Below are 23,379 nucleotides of genomic sequence, written 5' to 3' on the forward strand. Positions count from 1 at the left end.
TTTGTCTTCCCAGTTCAAACCTACAGAAGGAAAAAAGGGGGACGAAAGAGACAGGATTTCAAATGTAAACACTCAACTAACCCAGATTCTCACTTTCCCATACCAAACCATACAAGACATGAGCTAAAGACACCACTAACATCCAACCTTGATTTGCATACGTTGTCTGGCCACAGATGAAACCATTAATAAACATGTCCTCCTTCCTACACTGCTAGTACTAATCCCTAGCAACTCCACTGTGAAAATGCAGAAAATTGAGATGTAGGTTAAATTTTCTACTTCAGTTTTCAAGTTTGGGCTAAACAATGGCCATCAATGAGAAATGTTGGCGATCCCATTATGTGTGGTAGTCATTAGTAATATTGGAATTGGAAAGTGTGAAATCGGCAGTAAAGGATGGCTTCACAACTGTACATAATGGAGGGGCTAGGAATAACTACAATCTACTGATAAAGATATGAGAGGTCAAGATACATCTTTTGAACAAGGGATCAACGAAAACCCAAAACGCAGAGAGATCATAGATATCCTTGGCACTCTTTGATTTCAAAATTGTCAAGAACGGTACACTTGTGAAGGTATAGTTAGATATATGTGTAACTGAGTAGTTTTGTTATTTTGTTTTACAAATGTATGTGAAAAAAGATTGTACTAGGAGTTAAATACATAATAAAACATGATACTGTGTTAATAAATTGGCATCTGTATTACTTGTTTTTCATTAAATTAAACATTCAATATAACTATCAAGCAGCCAGCGAATGTACATTATTGGTATGGTCTCAACGCGCTGTACATAAACAAGATATACATTTCTTCCCATGCATCAATTTGATTGACTTTTTCACAGTTGTATTGGGAGCATCCCTGTGAAAGCATGGCACCATTGGTACACTGGCTGTGCAGAGCCTTCTCTTCAACTGCTTTTGTAACTGCCAATGGCTAAGGCAAAGCACTGTTTGTCTCGACCAGGAGAAGCCAAACACAAGAGCCTCCCTCTCTTAAACCAGTGTGCACAAATGGTTCACTGCCCTGCTTTTCTTTTGGTCTGCCCCCACCTCTTGTAGGACATACAGACCATCTGCAGTCTGGAAGGTCTGACACCTGTAAGGGGACCCCTCTTGAACCAAGACATCACACTGTTGTGCCTGTGTCACATCACATTCATGGCTCTGCTGCTGCTTGCAGCCACCAGGTTGCATAAGCCCAAAGATTAAGTCCTTTGTCCTCTCCTCGTTGCCTACAGTTCCTTGCTGGATCACCTGGAGACTACCCCCAGCTGCCTTTTCAAGGCTCCTTTACCATAGCGGGTTGCAGTACAAATCTTACAATGTTGGCAATCCAGACGTCCAGCTCCATTCTTCCGCTAGAAACACGAGATAACAAGCAGAAAGCGGAACGAGCGCTAGCTGGATATGATCCGAAAACTAATCTCTGCACCCAAGACCTCTGGGTCTCCTTCACGGCAGCTATCGGCATATGTAGCCTCTCCCCTCCCAGTCTTCTGACTTACGTGGAGTCACTGGTCTTCCTCTGGTGACAACTGGGGCTTGGCAGCATACCCCTTTTGCTTGCCACATCCATTCTCATGAATCTCCTTGGGGCAGAAATCGCCTTCCCTGCAGCCACCCAATCCCTCCTCTTCGATGACGGGAACTGGATGTAGAATTTGGCGTGATATATCTGACTTTCCAGATAGATGGCTGCCCTCTTTTTCTTACAAGAACAAGCAAGCACAAACGTGCCTGACTTTGAAGTATTACCACATCCTTCAAATGAACTTCAGCAAATTGAACACTAGAGAGAGTTCATATGTATTGCTCTTATGTAATTACGGCAATTTACATAACTATTAATTTTGGTGAAACTTGGTTCAATGGTTAGGGCTGAACTGTTTCTTCCGATAACATTATCAGTGAGTTATATCAGCAGTACTACCAGGGTGCAAAATTGACATCCGCTACTAGCTAGTGATATTTGACTCATGGCGAGTAAGAAATGATGTGCTGCGCGTATGTTTAGAATGGAGGTGACAAGTGACTTTTATGGCTGGCTAGTAACTAGCAACCTGAATTTGTGCCTCTTGTACTAGTACAAGAGTCAAAAACACTTGTGTACGAGTGAAATATAAATAAAATATATCATACTGTGCTGTGTTTTACTAGTGTTATTTTTGTAAATACTTATCAGTTTCTCTTAATTATAAAACATATTGTTTGCGTTTTAACATCCTTATGGAAGACCTTCATGAGTTTTTGAGGCCTGTAGCATTTGTCCCGCCTAAGCTTGGAGAGAGGTACATTTGGTTGTCATATGCGGTTGACCGTTAGTCGACTGTACCCGCTTAGGCCTCCAAATGGTGACTAAGGCGTTTTCAGCAGATGCCAATAGGAATGGCCTGCAGATAAATCAAATGTAAACAAAAATCCTAGAATTGATGGTAAAGAAACATAATATAAAATTCAACTGGATTACCAATGAAGAACATTTGTCAAAGGTAGACAATCTGATTTATCTAGGATTACCGTTTTGAGTAAGCTGGAGTATCTAAAAAATAAAAACCACAGCATTATCATCACAGCTTAGGAAAATGAATAACAAATTTGGTAGCTTGTGCCTAAGCCCGGCGGTGAATTTTTATGAAGGTAAAATCGTCTCAAAATTGCTGTATGGTTTGGAAACAATGCAGCCATGGGTTTAGGACAGGCCTGAAATGGGGAGATCTATTAGCCTGGCCTTGTAAGGAAATACTGTATATTGTACAGATTGGATCGATACAATGGAGGGGATGCATAAGTGTGATTCATTAGCCTATTTAGGGAATGATCACAGAAGATGAGGCACTCTGGGTCTATATTTATACCATTCTACAAATGTTTATGCAAGGAATAACTTGATGTGATTATGTTATAATATGATTTTGACTCAAGAGATGATGGCCCGTAGAGGGGTTATACCTAAAGAAAACACTTATTGTAGGCACTGTTTAAACATAACAGAAGTGAACATTTGGAAACATGTTTTTGAACTGTCCAACACTCCTATTTTTTAGAATGTTGTACGTTGGGAAGTTTGTACATTGCACTAGATAGATTGACAATGAAACTCTTTGGCTATCATTGTTGAGTTTTGATAATATGAAAATAGCATTGGTAGTCAGGGGGTACATAAAAATCCTTAAAAAAAGGTATACACTAAATAATGAGGTGGTACTAGAGAGCCCAACATAAATGGAAGGCGCCCTGTGAGTTCCGCCGAATCAGCCCATAAATCCGTGAAGATTGGCGGTACAAGAGACCCACGTCGGTTGAAAATAAGAGCGAAGGGTGTCGGAAAGGCACAAGACCCGTCCAGTGATGCCATATCCTGAAATCCAACCCTGAATGACGCCGAAAAGGATCGGCTGTCTGTGTGTGTGAGCAGGCGAGGCGGCAGCCAGTGAATGCCCTGAACCATTCAGACAGCGAGGTCCGCCGAACATAGAGAGTGAAAGGTTGACAGGCGCAGTCCCTTCAGGACGGACCTGTCCTTGGTGCGGCTAAGGGTCTTGGATGCGCGATCAGGGCTCGAAGCCAACAATCCTTGGAACACCAGTGCGAGCAGTGGATAACGGCCCGGCCCCCGGGCCTGGACTTGATAGTGGCTGGCACACTGTGGGGAAGACAGAAGATCGACGGCTATAGGTGGGTAGCCATGAGGAGGTGACGGCACAAAGGACAAGCAAAAGGGGTGCACCCAACAGCCGTCCGGGGTCGCAGCTTGGGCTGTGTTCCTGGATCGGGAGCAGTTGGAGGGCGACGGTGCTGGTGAAAGCCCCCGTACCGGGTGCAGCATAACACACTGGGTACATGGTCTGTGGGAATAGAGCACGCCTGTTTACCTGGACGTGATGCTGCGAGGCATACATCATTTCAGAGGTGACAGCACAACAAATTCCCCAAGCGCGTAGATCTTGATGGCCGGCAGAGTACAGTCCCAGGCGCAGGTAGCAGATTTGGCGGCAGGAACATTGTGTTTCCTGGTACTGCAGATCAGGGGGAGGTCACAGCAGCCAGTGATGATCAAAACACTGGTATTAAAGAACTGCTTCTCCAGATAAAAGATGACATAGCTGGCCTGCATTCCAAGCGAGATGCCCTTTCCTCTAAAGTGGACATGCTTCGATTGTGGCTGGATAAACAGGGGGAACAGTTGGATGAAGGGGAAACCAGAATATCGGAACTGGACGACACGACCACCCCATTGTCTAGAATTTCAGCACTTAGGTCGTCCCTTAAGTCAATCTTGGCCAAAAATGAAGACCTAGAAGGCAGGGCCTGGCAAAATAACATCCAGATGGTTGGCATCCGTGAACAGCAGGGCTCTTTCCCCCCGCCCTCCCACCCCCCTGCATGGAAGAATTTGTTGAGCAGATCTGCAGAGAGGTGTTTAGTGATGCAGAATTCTCCTCAATGTTTGTAGTTGAGAGCGCGCATAGGATACCAGCCGCCAGACAGATACCAAGTACAGCCTGTGCCCCATCATAGTGCCATTGCTGAATTACTGTGATTGCGACACTGTCCTGCTTCTGGCCAGGTTGAAAGGAGAATTAACATTTGGCAGCAACGGGTTTCAGGTTTTTCTGGACTTCTCGGCACGGATGTAGGCGGCCAGGCGATCTTTTACTGGGGAAAAGCGCAGGCTATGTGACGACCATATAAAATACTCCATGCAATTTCCGGCTAAATTGCGCATCCTACACAAATGCAAGGTACCGATTTTTACATGCCCCAAGGATGCCACCTTGTTTTTGGATATGATGGATAAAAGGGGCCGCCAGAGGCAAACCGGGGTCCAGAAACAGAGGTGTGAGAACAACAATCCAGGGGTTTCCAGAAGACCCATCTGATGACACCAGCTTAAATGTATGTTAAATACCTCAACAGGTCCCTAGACTTCCCTCGAAGTGTCTCTGGTGAACATGATACCATGGCTAGTTCGGTTGTTATCTGATCGGGCCATGTCGCCCGAGCACTGCTCAGTTTCTTCATGTATAATGAGAGAGGGGAGCATTTTGGGCACATTAGGGTAGCACAGGGCGGTGGGGGTGGTAGAGTCGTTAAGTTGGGGAGTTGTTTTATGTTTGTTTGGAGTATCTGGGACGAGAGGTCCATGAGGGCGGAAGGCTTCGACAAGAGTCCAGATGTCCTCCCTGGATGGCGGGGGAAGTACTGAACATGGTGGTTAAAATGGTCACTGGATTACAGCCTTCAAGGCAATAACCTGGAATATTGAGGTGGGGCAATCAGCCTGGAAAGACCCAGAAGATTCTGCTGTACATGCATTGGCATAAAGCCATGCTAGCTTTCATACAAGAAACACATCTTATACCCGCTAGGGAAGGCAAGTAGGCAACACAATGGGGATGTCACAGCTATTATTAAACATATTCTAGGGGGTAGCCATTCTTATTCACAAATCGCTCAAATGTCACCTCTCAGGCATAGCAAAGGACCAGGAAGAAAGGGCCCTCACTCAAGGGCTCACTGGACGGGGATAGAGGTGGTCCTCATAAACACCTATGCCCCCAACATTGACGATCCAGGGTTTTTTGACTGGGTACTTGTAAAACTTGCAGATTGTGTCAGCGCCACTGTGATAGGGGGGGTGGGCTTTAATACGATCCTCGGCAAACCCATGGACAGATCAAATCCAAACAGCCTGTCACAATCCAAAGTGAGACTGGGGGTAGCTGATATCTGCAAGGCATATGGTCTAGTGGATGCCTGGCTGGTAAAGCACATGTCAGAACGGAGATACACTTTTCACTCATGGGTTCACGGTTCTGCCTCCAGAACACATTACTTCTTGATTTCTAGGAATGGGGGTGACGGGGTGGGGTCAGTGGGACCATGCAAGATCCTTCCTAGGATGAACCATTCCCCCCATCACCTTAGACTGCCCTGCCTCAGAAAGACCCCCTGGAGGGAGAATGTGGTGGTTTAAATCAGAAACCCTAAAAGACTCGCCCTTTCACAGTGAAATACAGGAGGAAATAGTTGACTTTTTAGCAGCAATACAGGTTCAGTGACGTTTCATGGTATAGTGTGGGACAGCCTTAAATGTTATATTACAGGGGTATGCATGAATAGGGAGGTGGGAATACTCAAACGATTTGCAGTGAGATGAAAGCTAACAAACTCACTCACCCTGAAAGAACTTTAACAGATCGGACAGTAATTAGACAAACGTCATGCTAATCCCCTGCGGGAGGTTAAATATCTAAGAAGAAGCCATCTGGTGCCACAGTACAGAGAGGGCCAGAAACCAGGTGCGTTGTTGGTCAGGCTGTTAACCATGGACCGCAAACCACAGTACATTGTGGTCATTAAAGACTCTCCAATATGACATTGTTGTTATCGCTGAAACCTTCTGCAGATTTTATGAGGCACTGGACGCCTTACGCAATACACAGGATATAGCCGCCATTCAAACATACCTGGATGATATAGAGTTCTACTGGGTTGATCATTCTTTACGGGAGAAATAACTCTGGAGGAGATACTTGCAGTCATCAAAGATCTACCGGTTATGAAAGCACCAGGACCCGATGGGCTCTCCTGCGAATTCTATAAAGCATATGCAGCTATCATGGCTCTGCTCCTCCTCCAGGTGTATGCAGAATCCTTGGAACAGGGATTTCTTCTCCCGACCCTTAGAGAAGCAACCATTACACTATTGCACAAAAAAGGCAAACCCCAAGAGGAGCGTGCATCTTATCGAACGATATCCCTCATCAAGGAGAATAAAATACGCATTTATGTGATGTTAACAAATGAAATTACAGAGAATGCTTTTTTTACTGAAATGTTTTTAACCAAAAAATATTAAATTATGTTCTTTTTTTAATTTGGGGTGGGTGCACCATGAAAGCCCCACATTTCCCTGTGCTTTCAAACCCTCCCCAACACCCTCCCCACCCCTTTTTACCACTTTACCCCATCCCCATATATAAAAACCCTGTATTTTTTTGTTATTATTGTTTCGGTAAAAAAAAAATAATCTGTTTTCTATTCACTAAAATTACTGGATACCATAAAATACCTGCCATGGTTCTGGCGAACCGGCTTCTCCCGCTGATGCCAGGTCTGCTGTTGGCAGATCAATCAGGCTTTGTTGCAGGGTGGAAGATGTTCTATGGACTTCGGCGATTCCTTGGGGCCCTCGCAGCTATATACATTCCGCTGCATGCGGTGGCTGTCCTGCCAAAGCTGAGAAGGCATTTGACTCAGTGGCGCGGCCCTTCCTCTTTGCGGTGCAGGCGAAACTGGGACTTGGGGCCGGGTATATTAAACTGGTCAACTGTTATATAGTATACTTACGCCTCCGCCAGAGTCCCGATGGATGGTCGCCTGGCGGGAGTAGTTGGAATGGGAAGAGGGACTAGACAGGAGTGCTTCCCTCTCCCTGCTGCTATTCACGCTGTCTATGGGACTACTGGCGCCCACACTTCGAGGGGAACATCTGCACAGGGGCATACAACTAGTGCTCCATAGATTGTTAATCTCGCTCCATGCAGATGATCCGATTGTATACTTAAGCAATCCCGACACCAATCCGACTCCAGTGTTGAGGAAAATATTTACATCTCAGGTTTTACTAGGGCCTTTGCAGATTGGCAATTGGAGAATACTAAATATTTGGGAATAGAAGTCTTAAGGGACCCAGATATCCTATTCTGAGAAAATTTTGCCAGGGCTGAGGAATCCCTTAAGATCGAACATAAAGGTGGATGGATTTCCCGCTCTATCTGATGGGGTGGATCTCTGTGATAAAAACGACAATACTGCTGAAATTCCAATAGCTTTTTTCTAATATCCCTATGTGTGCCGACAGTCTTCTTTACACAACTTAGGGGGGGATCATTGCTGGATTGGTTTGGGTGGGGAAACAACCCAGGGTGTCCTGGTCTATGCTGATCCAACCATACTCCTGGGGAGGTTTGGCCCTCCCCGACTTCGAGCGTCACTATTGGGCAGCACAAGCTCATGATTTGTCATATTGGTACACCACACATTTTCTCAGACTCCACGTGCATTTAGAGAAGGCGTTAGCGGGTCCGGACTTATAAGAAACTGCAGTATTGCACAAATGTAAACCGGATCCCGAAATAGGTAACATTGTACACAATACATGTGCCATCTGGCATAAGATCGCTGACAAACTAAACATAGGGATTTTGTACACACCCTTGATACAGGGCAGACATGTGGCTGGGAGGAAGATCACGAAGGAACAAGCATACATACAGTGAGCCATCAGGATTGGGGTGGATAGGTTTGGGGATCTTTATCCTAATGGGAAATTCATGTCCACTAGCCAGCTCAGGGAGAGGGGTGGCTCGACCTCTTTGGAAATGTTTCATGTATTTTCGGGCATGGAAAGAAATTAAGGTGAGATTCCCCTCTTTCCCAGACCCGCATCCCACGTGTCTTCTACTAGACAGCACCCTTCTGGCTCAGGGTGACGGCCACCTTATCTCCCAAATATGTAACAGTTTACAATCGGACATCCCTTGGGATGGGCAGGTTCCAAAGCAAAAAAATGGGAAAACAGTCTGAGCAGAGAGATAAGTGATGCAGATATACATACCGTCTCCAACCCAAAAAGTCTCACTGAATTCCAGATTTAAACATAGACAACTTGGATGAATGTACTCGTTGACAGGCCAGACTGGCTGACTTTGTGCATCTAGCCTGGAGTTGCACACCCATCGCAAGATTCTGGGGGGGAACTCCAGGAGAAAATGTCCCTTATCATAGGTGAATGGGTGGGGATTCCCAATGTTGAGTTTGTTGGGCTGCACTAGACTCCTGACAGCACACATGCAACGACTGGCTGGGCTTCTTCTGGTACTGGCTCACAGGAGGGTGGCCCTATCTTGGTGGAAGGGGCACCCTTGCGAGGCATCAGCGTGGCCGGATGATGTGGCTTACTGCTATGATCTTGAACTGTCTTTCATATGCACAATGCCTCTGCACGCACTCCATGCTGCCGGATGTATGGGAGCCGTTGAGGGAAAAGACTGACCCTTCTAGTAATACCACCACTAATATGCTGACACTTGCTAAGCTTCGTTTCCCCAGGAATGTATTGTGTTCTAGGTGCTCCACTGGTGTTTTGGTCATAGTATATGTTTATGAAAATGAATAAACATTTTTTAAAGTATACACTAAATATTGAGAATTATGCCAGCTGTACAGAGTTAATAGGATTATTGTTTAACCAGATCATATTAAATGGAACTAAATTTTAATCCTGATTGACTGCACACCTGGAGGATCCATGCTGTTAGCCCGTCTACTGTCAAAAGATTTCTGGGGATTGCTGATAAAGGCACTCAGAACATACTTGGAATTGGAATCATAAGGTCAAGGATGATAGCCTGCCTATTACGCTTAGAAGATGTATTAGGCAAGCATGTTCTTTTCCACCTAGAGAAAACAGGGCCTTTTACAAATGGGACAAAAAATTCAAGTTACAAGCTACTCGCCACCCGTAAAAATGTCACTCGACACTTCAATTCTACAAATACACAGCACACAATTTCTTACTCACCAAGAGTCAAATGTCACTGGCGAGTGCAAATTTTGCACCTGACATTAGCACCCTACTGCTTCAAAGACAAGGCTCTGTCCGAGCCACAAGGTACAAATGCACGCACCTCTTCAGTGAACTTCGGGCGCAGGAATGGCTACTCACCCGCACATTCGATTGAGACAGCTTCAACAAAAATTCTACCTCTCTGGGACACAGAACTCTTCCCCCAAGGGTTAAACACAGCTTACACCTCTTTTCCAACAGAAAGCAGCGACGACCTATGACAACATTGGTCACTTAACGAGTCTTTCTTGCTATCACACATATTATCCCCACTCAGCACCCATCCATGTGTCTGACTTCATGGGTAGCCTTTTGCAGCACGGCCAGCCTTCATAACTACTTATCCTGACCAAATGCACACACACATTCTAGCCGTCACACAATTTCCCACACCTTTGACTTCCGTCCCCCGAGGGCGTCCTCACCAAAAGCACCTTGAGGGATAAATACTACTACTGATGAAATAAGGGTGGTTTTTTATATATGGATCTAAATGTTAGGAAGATACTGTGTTTTATTTAAATGAGTGAATCTAATCAATGCACTGGTTCTGCAGACCGACATAACACTCTCCCCACTTGTTGAAAATCACTGATCCTATAGGTCCGTGGTGTGAGTCGCTTATTGTTTGATGTGCTTTGCACTCTGAAGTTGATTGCCCTGAGAATGGGTGCATGTGGCTGGCTTAAATGCGCAGAAGCAGACGTGGAGGGGAGGTGATAGTTGACGTGCTGCAGATAGACCTTCTGTTTACCCTCTCCACCAGTCGCCTCACCCAGGCTTGGTGCAGTGCAGATATCTGGGAAAAGGTGCATCTTAGGTGCTTGAAACATGGTTTTCTGGGACCCATAGGGACCTTTGAGTTTTGTTTCTGGCATCAAGATGTTTAAAATTAGTTTTGTCAAGTCCTTATTTGAGCACATTGAGACGTTGTGCATTGTGGTGCAAATATCTCAGAAACGGTGCATCCTAGGGCTTTGAAATGTGGTTTTCAAGGTCTCAAAATGTTGCTTGTCGCATCCAGGTGCTTGCAATGAGCTCTATCCAGTCCTTCTACAACCACCTTGATTTTTCTCCACTTCCAGGCAGATGTCTCATGTGTGCAGGGGCTGAAATTCAGGAAACGGGTTGGAATGTCCATGTGTAATGCTGCCAGTACTGTGGGGAGCGTCCTAACGGATACCTGTGCAAAATTGGGTGCAGCTCGGTGGAATGGTGTGGAATTGTAGGAAGAACAAACAAACGCACAAGCCTCAAACAATTTGAGAGAGATATATATATATATATATATATATATTTCAGTAAAGAAACGTTAAAAGGACGTTATGGTTACAAGTAAAATCAAAAAACCCCTGAAATTCACCAGTTATGGTAAGCCAAGCAACCATAACTCGCGCCACCACCGTGCACTGCTAAGACTAACACGCAGGACATCAAAGATAACATCACAAATATCATTGATGAAATCACATGTCTAGCCCCTTCTTTTTTGTTCACTGCCATATCTAGGCCAGGTAGTTTTATTTACTGACAGTCAGAAACTTAACATTTAAAAGGTATTACATTTATAGATGTTGCTATTCTCACATGTTCTTACACTACTTTCCTTAGAATTTAATCGCATCTTATGATGTACATATATAGGGGAAGAAGCAGGCCTGAAACACAGCAATCATTTTTGTGCGTGAATGCAATCATGTAGGTTATACACAGTTGCTAATGATACTGTCTCTTGTTTGCTTACTTTACTCTGCATGTATAATGTAGTAAGTGATGCATTATTAGCAACTTAGTACATGTTTCACAGACCAGAAAAGTCTGATACAGAAGCATTCACCGTTTTATTATATAAAAATTACAAATATTGCACCTCTATGGTGTATGCTGCAGCCAATAGCTACATTTTGGCATGAGTAGGTTCCTGTACTTCTCTGTGAAAGATAGTGAGCTAAAGACTCTGGGTAAGTCTCTCGTAACCAGGACTAATGTCTGGCAGAGAGACTCCCAGGACCCCCCTTGTCAATCTAGAAAGAACACTGCAATAGACTGTTCTTCAGGACACTACATTGCATAATGAAGTATGTAGTTTATTACGCATCTCCCGATAACCCCCCGATACTTTTTTGCCAACATTACATTCACAACTCCTTGTATGAAAAGTAAATGCACATGTGATGTTATCAGTGATATTTGTGATGTCATCTTTGATGTCCTGGGTGTTAGTCTTACAATGCACGGTGGTGGTGCGAGTTATGGTTGCTTAGCTTACCATAACTGGCGGATTTCGATTTTACTTGTAACCATAACGTCCCTTTAACAACGTTTTTTCACTGAATCTACATATATAGATAATGTAAATGTTTACTAGGATGCCCTTAATTTATATACATATAACATAGAACATACTGAACCCCCTACCTGCGCTGGTGCGTCTCAGATCCGCGGACCATGCGCCTGTTCGCGGACGGACTCGGACAACATTAACACTATCCAAAAACTCAGGGGGTATCTTACATTGTTATAGCATCCAAAAAAAAAAAAGAAAAAAACACTAAACATGTTCAAAAAGCAGCACATAAATAAATTACATTCAATAATAAATAAGAAGTGAAACTGTGTAAGACACTAACAGTCCAATTACATAGCATATGCATCATAGTGGAATATACCAAAACACAATAAATATGCCTCCAACAGAATTACCTCACAGAAATTGCACAGCAAAAATCAACAGCACACCTACGCAGCAGTAACAGCAAAACTTAGCAAGAAACTAGTGAGTACACTACATTTATAAACTTATAAACTTTTTGTATGAGGTACACTAAATGAATATGTTTTTTTTTTTTTTCTTTTTTTTTTTTACACAGAAATGTCTAGTACTTTGAAATGGTTTGAAGAAAATGTTCCTCGGGATGAAATGAGTGAAGACTGTGATACTAATGGTAGACACTACACTTCTCTATATAAGCCAATAAATAACCATTACTTTATGTGTACTTAACTTTTTTTTTTTTTAACAGACCATACAGACAAAATAACATACCAAGAGAGACGTTAGAAAATCCTCTACAGCGAATGGAGCTAAAAAATGATCTGTTAATGAAAAATGTCATTCTTATAAAAAAAAAAACTTTGTGGAGGACCATATAAAAGAAAACATTAAATATCACTGTCCCACATGTACCTATACCCCCTCTCCATGTCCCAACCGACCATCCCCAAAAACTCCCCAGCAAGAAAAACGTTATGAGACTTCAATCCCTTCCTCCCCTACCACTCATGTCCAAACCCCTAATTCCACTGTTTTTCTGTCAGTATCTGCTTTCCCCTCTTTCATATTTTTTAGACTTTTATACAATAATAAAATATTAAGTGTGTTGTTAGTATATTCCTATGTCTTCTTTTTTTTTTTAAGGCAGTTAGGGTGTCCGCAGACAGCGCGGCTATCCAGGATATGCTCAATTAACCTAAATGGGGGTGTCCTAATGTTATGCTCACCTGGTCTCTGCTGAGCCGTTGGGGCACGGTTGCAGCCCTCCCTGAACTTGAATCACCCCCTTCAGGCCTCTAACTCAGTAGAAAAGCTGTGAGCGGTGGTACGTGGTGATACTGCTCCTGCGTGGAGATAAGAGTGTGCGAGTGCGTCAATCTGCGATTGTTGTACCTCTCAAACCCTTCAACCCAAAGTACGGTTTCTGTGAGCATACTTCGGCCCATAAAGCTCACCTATAATTTATGGAAGATACGCTCTCCGTCCTGCTACTTCTGGAATGGGCGCGTCGAATGGGATCTAGTTCCTTCACTGATCCGTGATAAGAATTAGTCCAATCAAGCTGCGACTATGCTTCTCCTTATGATTGGTAAGTCTTTCTTGAGCTCTTGTGATGCTGTTCGTTCGGTTTAATGTCTTTATATGTTGCTCCTATTTATGCACGCAATAATGTCCCTCTTCTGTTTTCTTCCCTTAGATGGAAATGCAGCCTCAATTCAGCTGTGAGACGCGAGATGCAATGTTCGACAGCAGGTAAGTGATGGTTTAAGGAAAAGCGTCAAGTATAGCAAAGTGCAACCTTAAACGGACTGTTTTTTCGATGTCTAACCTTGCCTTATGTTTTTCCTTGCAGGCGCTGCTGTCGACGATGGAGCGTGTCATGTTGCGGTGCCAAGATGAAGATTTCGGCGTTCCAGAAATTGTAAAGATGAATACTTGGTTCGCCGAAGAGATATACAGGTAAGAACAGCTTCCCCAAGTTGGTAAGTATGCTGGCAGGAAGCAGGATGTCCAGGAAGCAGGATCTTCAAAGATAAGTCTGACCTCAGGCGACGGTGATCGTTACGCTGCTTGTAAGTGCAGAATAACACGAAGCCTCTGTCTTGAGGTTCGTGTCAGCTTATATAGCTGTGATCATAGGCACGCCCATTAGGGCCGGCTTACCAGCCACACCCTGCCACTCCTAGAGAGTGAGCACGTGCGAAGGCAATCCATTAGCAGCCACACCCATGAATGCACTTGGGGCTGCTTAACGGATGGAATGTTCAAGGTTAATGCATCCTGCTTAATGAATGGAATGTTCAAGGTTAATGCATCTGAAGGGCTATGTCCATAATAAAAGCTTTTTGGTGTTAAATGGATGTTCTTGTTTACTTTTGTTCATGAGCCGGGCGCCAAAGGCGCCAGGACAGTGTCCACCCAGGTCTCCTGTGCATGCGACCCCTGCATGCCTGTGCCCCGGACTTCGTGACCATGACACCTAAGGACACTATACCTGTTCGTATTGTTGGCAATCAAAATGGAGGTGTCCTTAGGACACACAAGATGTCCGCCTGCCCGTAATTAACTGAAATGGGGGTGTCCTAAGGACACTATACCTGTTCGAATTGGCCACAGTCAAAATGGGGGTGTCCGCAGAACACTAAAGACGTCCGCATGTTCATAGCTATGCAAAATAAAGTGTCCTAAGAACATTTCCCCTGTTAGCATTGTCCATAACCAGAATGAACACATAGCCCGTCAGCCTGTCTGCAAAGTTGTGACGCACATTTGTTTTGTTCGGGGACCTGAACACTGTCCGTAGAACACCCGCGCGCATGCGTAGCACACCCTTGCCCCTACGAACATCGTGCCTGTTCGCAACACGCTGCACGTGTCGCACTTTTAATTAGTTCGGGGACTGAAACACTGTCCGTAGAGCACACGCATGCATGAATGCGTAGACCAGACCCCGCGCATTTGGTGTCCTACGGTCAGACATCCCATTCGCCAATGTGTCCTCAACGTCATCATGTGACCACACCCGCGCTAAGTGTAATGAACACTGTCCGGGCCCCTGGACACCTAAAAAGTGTTTTTCTCAACGATCCAAGGTATTTTCCTGGGAAAGTTCACCCTTGCACTTGTCCCAGGCGATCTGCATACTTTTTTGAATTTTTTAGCCCTTTCTTGGTTTCGAAATGTTCGGGGACAGCGCGGGTGTCCGTGAAGCGTGCCCCAGCACCCCTATAAAAGGCCACACCCCAGGGCTGCTCCTTATTCTGTTTTTGGGCTTCCAGGACAGAGACTGCTCCTTGTGGCATTAGATTGCTCTTGCTCTTTGAAACAGCTGTCCTGATGGCATCCATGGCTGCTGTCCCGATGGCATCCATGGCTGCTGCTGGTGCTACTGCTGTCTCGGCAGCACCCCATCCCCTCCACCACCAACACCTCCCCGAGGGCCTGCAGAGAGGAACAGGCGTCAGGATACAGAAGAGAGTGATGAACAGGATGAGGTAGTGGAAGTCCTTACAACTAATTCTCACCGTGAATCTTGGGTGTGGAGGTTATTTACCACCGTTGGAGTACCAAAAGCATGTGCGCACAAGGTGACCTGCAAACAGTGCAAGATGGTGACGAGTGGTGGGAAACCGAGTTTTTACAGCTATGGTACTACCTCAATGAAGCGACACCTAAAATCGTTCCATGGTGCGGCTATTCGTAAGGTTGTTCCATGCGATAAACGTAGTAGGTTAAGTTCCCCTGCAGCATCCTCCACTTCCACTCCTGCCACCACAAGAGACAGTCCTGTGGGGCAGCGCATCCCTCCAGCTGCCTCGCAGGCCATACATGATGCTGTTGATCCTTACCTTTCGAGGGTCTCAGTATTGTGCATGTACTGCGACACAGTACTCTTCCGGGGGGGGGGGGGTGGAGAACCTTCGAAGTGCTTTCGAGACTGTGGTCAAGGAGCATGATAAGAACTGCTACCTACCTGAATAAGGCCCACCCTACATCTTCCTCTCTCCACCTGCCCTTTCTTATCCCCGTGGTTGGTGTCCCTTCCTTGCCCTCCTTTCCTTGTGTGTCGTGTTTAAAAAAAACAAAAAAATAGAAAACAAAAACCAAAAAAAATAAAATAAAAGTCTCTTTTCAGAGCCACCTTTCACAGTTCAAAAAGAGAAGTGTCAATGAAATGCAGGGCCCGGTGCATTCTTAGATGTCCACGGACTGTCCGTGGACCTCTAAATTCTTTGCGGTGCTGCCCTGTCACAACCATTGCACTTTTCGCTGGGAAGAAGTAGTGGCTCTGAAAAGAGCCTTTTTGTGGGTTTTTTTGTGTTTCGAAAACTTCAAATGATCAACACCTACTGCAAAATGGATTGCTGTAATTCCCAAAAAGGTTACAATGCATTTTGTATATTTTGCAGAAAAATCTGATTGCAGGCATAAGCAAGATGTACTCCATCTCTGCGAAAAATGTGTGTACTACGAAACATATTTTCATTGTGAAAAGAGGACATACCAACATCTCTCAAAAAGGCACAGACAGCCTTGTTAACATTGCGCCTTGCTTTCTCCATTTGTGGACCAAATGAAGAAGAACGCAGCCACATTTGTCTCTGCGCAATACGGGGAAAAAATTACTCTGGAGTTTGGATTAATATCCATGACTTTGCCCAAGTTCTTCTTTCATTGCAAATTGCAAAGAGATTCCAGACACATGTCCTAAACTGTTCCATCCATAATGAATACTAATAATGTCTGGATGACACTGTGTCACCAAAGTAGCACAAAGAGGTACCAAATCCAGCCACTTCATGCCACGTACTCCATGCCAGTGCACTTCCACATGAGGGAATCCAAGATGTACAGCCACTCACAGCGATCCGCATGAACCTCCAACCAATTTATCCACGAATCTCCCAAAATCCAGACAATCTGCTTCCTGAAACACACAGCTATCTCCTCTGCTCTCAGGAAAAATACTTTCTAACAAACTCTCAGCTCACACATCACACCCAGTATAAACCCTATTGACCAACCCTGTGCAGTGCTACGTCTCATTTGCATCGCTCTCGACCTCAAAAATCCTGTATGCAATATGCGCGTGCGGACAACCGCGGTGTCCACAGACATATCGTAAAATCTGAGGAAGGGGAATTAAAACTGAAATAGTATGCCCCATTTCCCCTTTGAGGTTGGCGCTGAAAAGAATTTATTTTTAGGTTTTTTTTGCAGATGCTTCAAAAACATCTTTTATTTTGTGTTTATTTTCCTCCAAAAATCTTCACATTAGCTTCTCCAAAGCAACCCTTATGTTCCAAACAGCATGGCATTTCCCATAAAAGATAAAGACATGCCATCTTCTTTAAAGTAATCAACATTACCAGAGACAATGTTGTCATTGTTGCAAAATAACATGCCAGCTCTAAGCATAAAAGCAAACATGCCTCAGTTGATTAAACACCTACCAATATTTTGATGGGGACAATAAACAGAACTATTGTCCCATATTGCCCTAGGTACCAAACCAGAAAAAATTACCTTCGCATTTGGAAGTAGTTTAATTACTGCCTGAACCAGGTTTTCTAGATCTTTTAACAAAGTAGGGGCACTAACACAGCCCAAATGCAAAGCACCACAGTGCAGGACAACCGCATGTGGACTGTTAACTCTAGCCAGATAACTTCTACCATTGCCTGCAAATTGAAACCAGGAAACCAGGCACAGTGCTCCACACCACCTCCACTCCTTTTACATCAAAACTGTTTCCCCACATTCCTACATTTTGCATACTGCTCCAAACCATTCACAAACATATCTCCAAGCACCACCATCCTGACTTTCTCCACCTCCGCCATCTTCACTACACACAGCCTCTCTCAATTACGAAGCAGAACCTCAAACACCTGATTGGCTAATCCTCAAAATACACTCCCATTTCATGCTCGGAAGCCCCAGATGTGGCATGTCCCAGAAACCCCAGATGTGGCATGTCCACTTTGCGAACAGCTGCGCTGTCCGCGGAGCGCGTAAGTAACACTGAGGCAGCCCTTCTACCCTTTCCCTTCACTCTCTGCACCATTCTCTCATTTGCTACTGTTAAGCAGTCACAAAACCATCCACCAATAGCATGCAAGACCTCTACATCTAACTCCATCATCACAATTCAGCACTTTAGATGTACTGTTGATCACTCTGAGTACAATTGTGCTGTGACTGCAAAGCACCTACAGCAACCACTAGTAAACTCTCCAACATTTCTACTTGCAGATTCATGCACATCCACATGCATGAACACAAAGTACAGGTATGAATATTTTTTGCACAGTACAACATACATGCCAACATTCCGACCCACCTGAGATGGACATTTCCTCAGAAAAATCAGGAGACAACACATGTGTCATAAGAATGCATTGGGCAAAGATGTTTTCGGCGTGAGAACGTGAAAAATAATAACATTTTTCACTGAAAAATCAGGAGTCTCCTGCCAAAATCAGGAGGATTGGCATGTATGGTACATGTACATCTCTTGTATAAATGCATGTAAACAGAGTAACTGCCACTTACCCTGTGCAACCCGTAAAACAAGCTTACTGTCATTTCTCGCATCTGCTATGATCAAGTGTCACTTCCAAAGGTGTCTGCTCTCCAAATTTTTATTTACCCAGATTAACTGCTATGTGTAAACTGTTATTTTCTTCATTCATTCTATCATTTCTGTAACCACTGCCACGCATTTAACCACATTTCAACCATGAAAGCATTTAATGCATTATAGTGCACAAGATGTACATACAATTTCCTTTCCATGCATTCTGTATATTTCACATACATTCCATCATTTCAACTTCCTTTACAAATGACATTAGTAATCAGACACAACACACACAGCTATCTAACAAAGTGTCATTTCATGTTAAAAGATGGGAGAAATAACAGTATAATTGTGGGAAAAGGCTTCTAGTGTGTTATAAAATTACACACAGCCAGGATGAGTACATGCATCTTTATTTATTCACACAGATAGCCTTTGAAATGATATTGGCTCCCAGCTGAAACAATACCACTGTTCTTCCAATCTAGACAGCTCTCTCATTCCAGCTGGTTGCCCATTCCGTTCTAGATTTCACAACGGCATTCAACTATGCACAGGTGCAGTCATATATATATACACACATCACATCATCTACAACTATGTACAGTGTTGAAAAGAAAGACATACAACACCTCCCCCCTTCCCTTCAGTCTGCAACACAAGCACCAGGTCCTTCCTTGTAACCCTTACTTTATTTCAGACTCTCCCATCTCCAAGCACCACAGATATCAGTACCCACATTTTTGAAAACCTATCCCCTAAGCAGCCCCCATACCACAATCAAAATGTTTGGTAGTATTGTAGAGTTATGCTGCGGTGGTTGTGGCCAGGGCCTACAGTCTTGGGTGCATGGCCTACGGCCTTCAGCCATGCACCCAAGACTCTAGGCCCTGGCCACAACCACAGCAGCATAACGCACCAATAGAAACAAACACCTATCAAATGACCACAACCCTAAAACATAATACTTCCACCTCAAAACTATCCACTTCAATTAACATTCTATAAAATAATTACAACCAACGTACAAACTCTTCAATACATACCCTCTTCACCCATTGCTCTTCTAACGACCCAAAACCAACACCATACTAAAGTAAAATAGCCAGTACTGCGCCCAGTGTTAGTATGTCCGAGTGTTAGTACTGCGCCCAGTGTTAGTATGTCCGCGGACAACCACGGTGACCACGGACATCGCAAACACATCACGGCCTTCTCCCACCTAAACAAATACAGCATTTGACCCATCTCTTACTCCCCCACCCTCTCCAAGCACTCATACACACCAACACACTCCCCACATTGGATTTATGCTCACTTCCAGCGCATGTCCATGCATCCAATATGGCGGGTGCATCGAAAAAATTTGACGCACCTCATCCCAGCCAATCAGACAGCAAGTCGCGTGTCCGCAGACATGACACAAGCCGATTATCCGCGAACAGGGAAGTGTGTCCGCAGAGCAGACATACATATCACTAATTTGTTTGCCTTATGTTTTGGTCATTTAAAAAAAAAAAAAAATTGGAGAAAAACAAAAAAATAAAAAAAAAATACAAGAAAAAAAAAAAAAAAAAAAAAAAAAGAACACACTACGGGACAGATTTACACCAAATTAACAAAAGCCCGCTTTCAGGACCATGCCACCGCTCCTGCCGCAAATTTGGTGAGAATCTGTCCAGCGGTTTGGGCTCTAGGCGCAACAGAAATGTTTTCCCCATTATGTATATGGGGGAAAAAAGAAATGTTGGTACCCCCCTATAACTTTACCCCCCCTCAACCAAACCTCACCAAGCTCTGCAGAAAATTCAGAGTGGACCATATACTTGTTTTGCAAAGTTTGGTGAGGATTCCTCCAGGGGGAGTGAAGTTATAAGCCGCCGAAAAAGTGGTCTTCCTATGGGATTAGCAACTTAACCATAACTACACGGCCACTACCGTGGGGCGTGTAATTTATATATTATATTGCTTTTCATGTGTTGCATATGATATATTGTAAATGTTAAATATTTCAATTAGCCATAGACATATATATATATGTATATATTCAATAAATACTATATTTTTCTCAGTTTAGAACTATGTTTTACTTAGTGTCCTGTGGGTGTAATATGTACGTTATACCAGTATCTGCCCAACTAAAGGTTGAAGCCTCACTGCTTGGTTGTGTTTACCAGTGAGAACTTGGTCAAACGTACTTACTGGTAACACTGGGGGACGATCATAGGTTGGTATCATTACAACCCATATCAGAGGTGGTATAGAAACATCACCCTTTACTACAACACTATACATTGTCAAATTGAATATCTCAGGAAAGTGAACAGAAGGATGGAAGAAATGTGGAGATACAACTACTAAAGACTGACAAATCGGCTTACTGACAGAAGCCAGAGATATTGAAAGCTACGAAAGATCACTGCGCACAAACCACCTACATACCACAACAAAGTACATGGGTACTTTAGAACCGCAGACATCAACACAACAGCAAAGCTATCGTGCATTTTCCCTATTCCCCACTAAACAAAGCCAGCCCTCCCTCTTTCCGTCTCTTCTGATCCGCCAGAGCACCAAATGATTATGCAACAGCAGATCGTAGTATAAAGACAGCATAGCATTCGTTGATCCACCCAAAGTAGTGGTAGTTAGTAAAACATGTGCATATCCTCACACCAGTGTCCCCTGTGCTTGCCCGCATGACTAATGCCTATGTGAAAGTACACCAGATCCACAAATGCAGTTCGAACTACATTTGCACAGCGCCACACTCACGTTCCCACTGTCCCATGCTGCAGTACGTGAACTCACTGGTCAAACTTTTGATTTTTTCCAAATGTGCTGTTTTCCAACAAGTTTAACTCTAACGTCAGGCCACCGTTGTGGTGTGTTCCAATCAATTCCTTTTCAACAAAAAAAATCTGATTCCAAAGCTTTTATTTTCACGATTCAGTTTTCACCTTATAATCAAGGTATTCACCCGCTGTATTCGCTAGCATTATTGTCTAAAATAGATGTGCTAAGATCACAATCGTTGTCCTCTTATGAATTAAAGTGCTTTTTGATTTTTACGACTTGGGTAGGTGGTGAAGTTGCAGGCAAGACCCAAATAGTATGCTCCTAAGCATACCAGTCCACAAAAATAACAAATCATCCCAAACGTATGTTCATCTTTTCTCCTGTTGTTTATTAGAATACGTCTATATTAACCATTACAAAAGCATTACGACATTTGCAGGATTTAAGGTTGTGAACACTCACATTTCAATAACAATCATGTATACAACAAGCTGCAATCATGTGTCAAACAATGACTTTGAGCAGATGGTTTATACCACAAGCATAACACAGAATATAGTTTAACAACATACTCAAATTGGCACATTTTAGACATGTCCTTCCGCCAGTAGTAGCTTTCAGGTAACTATCAAATTTTAATTCTGGTACTTTTAGGCCTGCATTAACAAGGGTTAAAAAAAAAGTATTGGACACGAATACAGAATAACATGCAGTAAAAAAAAAAAAGCTTCTGCAGAAAATCTAAAAACTGATAGGGTACAAGCTGAGCATCGCCATTAAAAACGAAGGTTCAAATTGGCAACATTTTAGATGGATATAAATAAAACTCCTTCATCGTATAAGGATTTTTTTTTAGAACTGGCAAATCGAAAATCCAGCGTGCACTTGCTTTGCCGAGGAAAGATATGGGCGATTTTGAGGAAGAAGTACGCTGCTTTCCTATAACGTCACAAGCTGTACTGTCGTCAATTCCTATGAGCTGGGTTAAAAATGACGCCTTCAAATTAGGGCCATCGCCGTAAAACCCAGCAGTGGGCAGTGTTGCCTAACGGGGTTCACATCACTCTTTACAACAACGACAACAAAACACAACAGGTGCTCTAAGACGGTGCTCTAAAGTGGCAGCTAAGCAGCATGTTTGTCACTGTACAAGTACAATAAAATAGCATACCTAAGAGTAATGGGGCAACTTTGAAGGCAAACTACCTATGGTTTCATTAACATGCTCAAGTTCTTGTGCTCAGTAGCATTAACAACTTGGTCAGGGAACTCCATGTATGTTAATAAAGTCATAGCAGTTGCTACCGCCCCCGCGTTATATATTCTGTGCTACTGGACAGAACATAAACCACTGACCCTGACAAAATGCAAGGACCTGCGTTATTTCCCAAATCGTAATATCCACTCCCACTGGTGTTCTTAGTAGGCACCCTTGTTGCCCACTAAAGTTCTAATTTCAAGGATGTGGTAGTGTCATGGTCAGGTAGGTATACTGGAGAAAGGGATATAATCTTAAACGCCAGTATGCTGTGGTTGTTTCCGTTTCCTTACCCCTTGCATTCGACAGCATGACGCCGTAGCACATATAATTAGCTAGCCCGTGAAGGCCGCACCTCTTCCCCGCCCCCACCCACCGGCCCACACCCCGAGACCCGCACTCACTGTTTGCCGGGAGCCGCCATCTTCCTACTCCGGTGTAATAAACAACGAAGAAGGACTATAACGGCAAGCGTCGAAGAAGCCGTTCAATAGCTGCGCATCAACTGAGTGGCCATCTTGGATCGGGAACTTATTTTATTTTTATTGAACGACCGTGTGCCCTTATAATGCACTCAGGGAGGGGCCTGTGCAGGGGCCATCTTAGAATTGTAGTACCCCAGTTTGAATGTACTTGAAACAATTGGAGACATCTACGTTGGCAGTCATCTTGGAAAAGCTTTACACCTAAACTATTTCCATTTTAACGAAAACCTTCCAATAAACCTCTAGGTTAACTGAAGCCGGTAATACAGGCCAGGTTGCCCGGAAAACTGCATGTCAAAGGTAGCACCTCTCCTTGCTTCCAGAACATCACTCT

At 43.9% G+C, this 23,379-nt stretch overlaps 1 protein-coding gene across 1 annotated transcript in view; it reads right to left on the reverse strand.

The window, feature by feature from the left end:
* The window catches only part of NSRP1 (nuclear speckle splicing regulatory protein 1), a 469,150-nt gene extending 446,052 nt beyond the window's left edge, over positions 1–23,098 (reverse strand). Inside the window, exon 1 of the mRNA XM_069615252.1 lies at positions 22,965–23,098. Coding sequence (XP_069471353.1) covers positions 22,965–22,984 — 20 coding nt within the window. The 5' untranslated portion in view covers positions 22,985–23,098. The remainder of the gene's footprint in view (positions 1–22,964) is intronic.
* Positions 23,099–23,379: the final 281 nt, after the last annotated feature.

The sequence above is a fragment of the Ambystoma mexicanum genome, chromosome 9 (genome assembly GCF_040938575.1).
Source record: "Ambystoma mexicanum isolate Mex_15411 chromosome 9, UKY_AmexF1_1, whole genome shotgun sequence".
Lineage (NCBI taxonomy): Eukaryota > Metazoa > Chordata > Amphibia > Caudata > Ambystomatidae > Ambystoma > Ambystoma mexicanum.